At 46.7% G+C, this 6726-nt stretch overlaps 1 protein-coding gene across 1 annotated transcript in view; it reads left to right on the forward strand.

The window, feature by feature from the left end:
• Positions 1–6446, forward strand: part of MKS1 (Meckel syndrome, type 1) — a gene marked incomplete at its 5' end in the record, with an annotated part of 9369 nt that extends 2923 nt beyond the window's left edge. Inside the window, 9 exons of the mRNA XM_010162030.1 lie at positions 874–916; positions 1454–1516; positions 1927–1997; positions 2813–2882; positions 4062–4169; positions 4714–4847; positions 5579–5661; positions 5744–5841; positions 6340–6446. Coding sequence (XP_010160332.1) covers positions 874–916; positions 1454–1516; positions 1927–1997; positions 2813–2882; positions 4062–4169; positions 4714–4847; positions 5579–5661; positions 5744–5841; positions 6340–6446 — 777 coding nt within the window. The remainder of the gene's footprint in view (positions 1–873; positions 917–1453; positions 1517–1926; positions 1998–2812; positions 2883–4061; positions 4170–4713; positions 4848–5578; positions 5662–5743; positions 5842–6339) is intronic.
• Between the last annotated feature and the right edge of the window lie 280 nt (positions 6447–6726).

Below are 6726 nucleotides of genomic sequence, written 5' to 3' on the forward strand. Positions count from 1 at the left end.
AACCTGGAGCCCAGCTGTCTTTGGAGACCATTCACCTGGTTACATGGCTGCCATGTGTACCACGGTCTCCAAAGACCCTTTCATTCTGGGGGACTGTTGGCAGATATTACCTTGTGTTTTTCCAGCAGAAAATTGGGTCAAAAGGGATGGGTTGCAATGGATTTGGGGCCTGCAGAGGTCCCCTGCATCTGTCGGACCAGCAGCAGAGCATGCTGAACGCTGCAGTCTCTGTGAGACTGCATGTATTGTCTGAAGGCCTTTGACTAAAAGACTTCAGAGAGAATGGAGGGTTTATATTTTTTAGAATAGTGATTGCTGTTAACTTTTTGAATGTCAAACATATGTATGTACCACTTTGTTCAAGTAAACAGCCTCTCCCACCCTCAGACTCATGCACAGTTTCCCTTCTCACTGAATTACCCAGATTGCAGTATTTTTTGCTTAAATCTTGTTTGCCAAAGTGTGAAAGTTGTGCTTTCTTGTACTTTGATGAAGTGTCTCCGCTCGTCTTATGCTTCCCTTCCCCCCACCTTTAGCAAGTGTAGGAACACTACAGGAGAAACAGGACTATGATTTCTGCAAGTGACTTCTCACTACATTTTATATCCATCTTGAAGTCTGTTAAAGACATGATTTACAGAGTAGTGAACTCCTGCAGTCTAGGAATTTGATCTCTCTTGAGGAGCTTCGCTCCAGAGGGACCATTCACTTCTGGAAAGGACAGTATGAGAAGTTGTGACACCCCACCCCCGCCAGCAGCGTGAACCATTCATGTACAAATGTCTGTGAAATACCCCTGTTGAGAGGGGTTTGCATGAGTTTCCAACAGTGGTCACTGAGCCCTTTACCTTGTTTATCTGCTGCTTCTTACAGACTCTGCCTGGTACACTGCGGCTTTTTGTGAATGGAGAAATAGGTGAGTCCTTATTATAAACAGCAAGTACGGGGGCAAATCTGGGTCTGCTGGGATGGCTGCAGCTATGAAGGGTCCAAGGATTCTTGGATCGCAGGCTGGTCCAGAGTAGGTGATTCTCTCTGTAGAATCCTTTAATTCCTCCTTCCCTTCTTCTGTTTCGTGGCTATCCCCTGGAGTGGCCTTTTCAGATTGGAGGTTACAAATACTGCAGCTGTTCTAGGAAGACAAACAGATGTGAAAAAAAGGAGAGCATACTGGGAAGTTAATAGAGATTGTAGCAAAGAAGGCAATTAAATGTGTGACCTCTCTAATCTGGGGGGATAGGGCTAGTGTATGGGGGAATATAGTGTAGAGAAGAAACCTTGGATCTTCTCTGAGGGTCATATTCTGTTACTTTGAAGACCCTGGCTTCTTCCAGCTTCCAGCAGTAACTGGTTGTCCCTGAGGTTATTGGTGCTGGCTCTTCCAAAAGTCTACAATGGGTACTGGAGGAGTTTGTGTGGAATTGAGCAGCTAAAGTTCATTCTCTCTTCTCAGTTTCAGCTCAAGGCTATGAGTATGACAACCTCTATGTTCATTTCTTTCTGGAGCTGCCTAACCGTAAGTATTCATATTTCCAGGCATCTCAGAGCAGTTTAAGGCATGAAGCATGCTTTGGCTGGTCCATCAGATCTGCTCTGCTGAAAGTCAGTAAAAGTTACTGTAGGGGCTGGGACCTAATTGGAGGTTTTCAGAGCTAAAATTGCAGACTTAATTTTTTGAACTGAACTCATGTCTGGGAGAATGTAACATCTTCCCCTGTTGTCTCTTCTAAATCAGGCTGGGACATATAGATCATCGGCTTCTCCACCAGTGGTAGAGGTGGACTGGAACAAGACGGGGTGGGACACATCTAGGGAAATTCAATTCCAGTCATCTAGGACAGACATTTTCCTGTGAGCTGCTCTGGTTTGAGAATCCTCCCTCTCACCCAAAGCATTCACCACTGTGCTCATGTTCTCTTCTCCCAGAGTGGTCAAGCCCCACGTTCCAGCAGCTATCAGGAGTGACACAGACCTGTGCCACCAAGACAGCGGGCTGGGTAAGGACGCTTTTAAACCTGCGGAGCAGAGTTTGAGCAGGCATTCTCTGAAGCTACAGATACATCCAGCAGAGATTGTGATTTGCAAGCTCCTGTCAAGGGCAGAGCATGTTTGGGATTTTCCTCGTTCTGGTTATAGTTGCCAGTTTTCAGGATGCCATTGTGTCCATATAGAACTAGACCAAATGAAACTGCTTCAAAACAGTTTCTGGAACCTCTCTTTTTTCTCCTTCTGGCTGATTGATTGCCTTTGGAGCTTTGATTTTGTGCTCAGAGTTAAAGCATTGTTCTGGCTTCCCTGGGGCAGGAATGAATAGAGTCTCTAAATTGGTTTCTCAAAATGAACCCTTCCTCCTTTCTGGGAAGTCGGTTCCATTGCTGTCTCCAGCTCCTCTCTTAAAAAATTTGAATTTTATCAACTTTTTGATGTCTTTTATGTGAGCTAATTTGCATATGACAAAAATATCATTATCATACAACATTTCGGTAATAACATTGAGGTATTTTGCTTGGCTCCTGTAAAGATTGTGGTGGTGTAGTACTTAAACAACTGGCTGATTTGTCATTTGAGGTGTGTGACTCCTTCCCCTTTTCCATGATTTTTATCAGCCTCTTCCATCAGCATGGCACTTGGGAGTGTATGGCAGTCCATCATGCAGTCAAGTGTTTGTTAGGATGATGTGATTGATCTTGTTTGGGCATCATTACCTCTTTTCTGCCATTAGTTCTTTTCTCCCTGCTCTCTGTGCCCCCTGCAATGCTAGCAATGAATTCTTTTATCCAGGAATCTGATCTCTGTCCTGATCCTTTTCTAGGATAATGTGGCACACTTCTGCTACCCCTTCACTTTGGAGATGTTTTTCACCCAAGAAAATGAATTGAAAGGTGTGTCTCTTTGCTGCTCTGCAATGTGAAACTGAAGTCTTTTGATTGTAGTGTAGGCATCATGCTGTCCAGCATGTTGGCCCGTCACCAAGATGAAAGGACAAAGGGAAATGTTGCCCACTCAGCAAACATTCACCCTGTCACCACCACCTAACCTCTGGACACATATTATATTTCCCTTGCCCAGCAATATGTTAGCATTTCATAGAATCATAGAATCATAGAATGGTTAGGGTTGGAAGGGACCTTAAAGATCATCTAGTTCCAACCTCCCTGCAATGGGCAGGGACACCTTGCACTAGACTAGGTCATAGATTTGTAATAACCCATTTGTATGGGTTCATTGGTGTTGTCCTGCTCAGCTTTTTCCAGTTGCAAAATGACTTGGATCTTAGCTGGTCTCTCAAAATGCTGTGCTGCATAGAGCCCTGCAACTCTGCAGCAGGAGAAACAGGCAGCTTTTTTGTACACAGCTGAAACCCTGTGCTGAGTCTTATGTTTATAGACACACTCAGTGACCTGTACAACCTTTGTAAAGTTTATGCCGCTTTGAAACTTCCAGCTGTATTTTAAGCTGGGCTTCTCTGCTGCCTATTCCTCCTGCTTCACTACACTACTGCTGCTTCCTCACCAACACGGCTGCTCTTTGGATTGCAGTTGCTGGGGACAGCTTTGCAGCATGCCTTGCTGCGTGAATCCAGTGTACATGTTGGATTTGAGTATTCAACCAACTAATAAATTTTCAGCCTAGAATAAACACGATGAGTTTGTTTCATCATGGAAAAAAAGAAATACTTGGAGACCTGTGAGAGAATCCAAGTTAATAATCCCCCAGTAATGGTGGGAAAGGTCAGAGATAAAAGGTTCCCCCATCTGGCATCAGATCATTCACATAAGATTGTCTTGTCTGCCCAAAGGTAATTGAGGAACCAGTTTGAACTTGTTCTCAAAACAAAGAATTTTCCTAAATTTTTACCATCTTACCAATGATACGGTTTTCATCCTCACATCTGAGGGTTCATCTTTTGCAGAGGAAAATAATCACCCATACATCTAGGTTTGTCATTGTAGAAGAACTACAGAAAGGACTACCCACTAGTAGAGTTGGGCATTCAGCATTTTTATTTTCTCTGTGATAGTCTCTCTCACAAAGCCGTGATCTGCTCCCCTTCCTTGCAGATAGTTTCCCTCAGTGGCCCATTCTCTACTTTGAGGTCCTATCCCTGGATTTTTGGCAGAGGCACCGCATTGAAGGATATGGTTCTTTGGAGCTGCCAGCATCGCCAGGTAAAACCTACTTGGGACATTATGTTAATTGTCTAGGAGAATGAGCTGTGTGGTTCTCTTGAGAATGGTTTCAGCTGGTCCTGGGGAAGCTTTGCCTTTGCATACTGAAGGGGATAGCTACCTGTCTGTGGGGCAGCAAAGAAGGATTGGATGCATCCTGTACCATTCTGCCATGTTGAGAAGCGTCATGGGTTGCCATCCTTGCTGCTTTGGTGGTTCTGTCACCAAATCTTGTGTGACAAAGCTCCGGGGTGATGCTGCACATCTGTCTTTTTCATAGCAGTAGCCCTCTGTCCCACATAGAATTTGAGGGTCACATCTTCTGACAACCACATGTAGTAAGGAGGTGCTCCTCACAGGCAGGGGGTACTTTCAGTGCTTGCTGTGTGACTGCATGGCCCTGACTCAGTGGGAACATGCTATAGAGATGCAATGCAGTGTTTCTTTGCAGCCTACTGTAGTTTGGGTCAGCAGGTATTCATCCACCATGCTGTGGATGACTCAACAGTCACAGCTGCTAAGCTGTCCTGTTGTTCTGGCTCAGGTCTCCACATGCTCACCATCCCTACCTGGCGCCCTGTGAAGCTTGGGACAGTTGCTGAGCTGAGGAGATTTTTCATTGGTGGATCTCCTGAGTTGGAGGACTTAACCTACATCAGGATACCATCAACCTTCAAGGTGGGCTTAGCTGCAGGGCACTGCCCTTGCTGGGAGATGGTAGATTATTCTTTCAGCTTCAGATGTCTGTGAACAGCCTGGACCAGATTCGTACAAGAATGGGCTGGTAGTCCTGTCCCTCTGACTAAAGAAAGGTCTCTGTGAGATGTGATCATGGACAGAGGATCAGGCAAACACTGAGGCGAGCTCTCTGCCATCTGGGGTGTGTGCAGGTTAACGAAGTGGGTGAACATGGACCAAAGCCCTGACTTACCCTGCCTGTGCTGGCTCTGTCCAGAAAGTGTCTGCCAGCTCAGCATTTTTTACCAGTTTTCTGTGTATTTGTAAGGAATCTGGGCTGTACTGCACCTGAAAGAGTTTCTCAAAGCAAGAAGCTGATGGGCGTGAGGCAGGCAGAAATTTCACATTGTTAAGAAAGCTGCAGAGGTGTTCACTGGTGTAGTGAGCAAGTTGATCTTAGTAGCAGCTTTATGTGGGAATGAGCCTTGATGCAGTTGTTGAAACCTTTCTCAAGCACTGCACTATCGGCTTGCTAGTGTTTAGGTCCTGCCCTCAGCACAGCCTGGAATCTCCTCCTTTTCTGACCTTGTTTTCCATGTGCAGTGGGGAAGAGAGAGCCTCTGTGCCCGCAGGAGTGCATGCTCCTGGTGGGGCACGCTTGTCTTCTCTAGATTCAGCCTGCTGCAGCGGGTTGCAGTCTGTGGTTACTCTAACTTGTGCGTTCTTTGCAGGGAGAACGTCTGAGCCGCTTTGGTTTTCGCACAAAGACAACAGGGAGCGTCACATTCCGGCTTTACTGCATGCAGCAGTCTAAGTAAGTGCAGCAAAGTGAGTACAAGCTTCATCTTGTGTGCTGTGTTTTGGCAGCCCTGAGGTCCTCCTGTACTTCTATGCAGAGCCTTTCTGGAAACCAGTGCCCTAAGGCAGCGCATGCCGAGTGCGTTGGACCGGCTTGGAGGCTTCAGCCAGCAGAGCTCTGTCTGCAGTGTTTTGGGTAGGTCTTTCAGTGTCATTCTCCCTGGCAAGCCTTTGGCTCATTTTTGCCCCCTTTTTAGGCTGGGCAGAATGTCAGAAGAATCCGTTACTGTGGGGATAATTGCCCCCTCTATGAGCTCTCTGAGTCCATAGCAGAGGTTAAACGTTCTGATTCGAGCTGAAAACTTCAGGAGATATCAGTTACCTCTCTGCAGGCAGGAGGGATAACAGCTCTGTGAGGACCAAGCCTAGGCTGGGCTGCCCTGTCTTGCTTGGTGCTGAGCATAGCGTGTGGCGCTTATACACAGGCTCTGTCTCTCCGTTAAGCATAGAGCAAAGACAGTCCTAGAAATAAGTGAAGAGAGCAGCAAGGACCAGGTGCTTTGTTGCTGGAACATAGTAACAGGAAGTGAGACTCCTGCTCCAGGAGAGATGATGGTCACTGGACAGACTCATCCCTCCCATGCCCTGGGGCTGTTTGATACATTCTGGCCTGCTGTCACCTGCTGTGTTATAGAGGCTTTCCAGAGGGCACGGCGCCAGATGCAGGAAGCACGCAAGAGCCTTCCTCAAGACCTCATCGGCACCTCTGCCTCCACTGTGCACCAGTCGCAGGAGCCGTGATTGACCACCTCCACTGCCTGGGAGCACTCAGAATCTTCTCTGCAACACCAGCTCTCCTTGTTCATCGGGAGGCACAGTGCTTGTGCCTGCCAGCTTTTGAAGCCCTTCTTTTGTTGTTTTCCCTGGAAGGAGGAAGGGATCTCTTAACACATCCAGGTCCAGAATCTGCATTTCCACAGGTACCTGTAGAAGGAGCCCCATTTTTTTAAGGCATTTTGTTACCAGGCCCTAACAATACAGCCAATTGTTCACATTTCTGCTGTGCAGACTAAAATACTGA

This window comes from Eurypyga helias, unplaced genomic scaffold (assembly GCF_000690775.1).
Source record: "Eurypyga helias isolate BGI_N326 unplaced genomic scaffold, ASM69077v1 scaffold44200, whole genome shotgun sequence".
NCBI classification, from domain to species: domain Eukaryota; kingdom Metazoa; phylum Chordata; class Aves; order Eurypygiformes; family Eurypygidae; genus Eurypyga; species Eurypyga helias.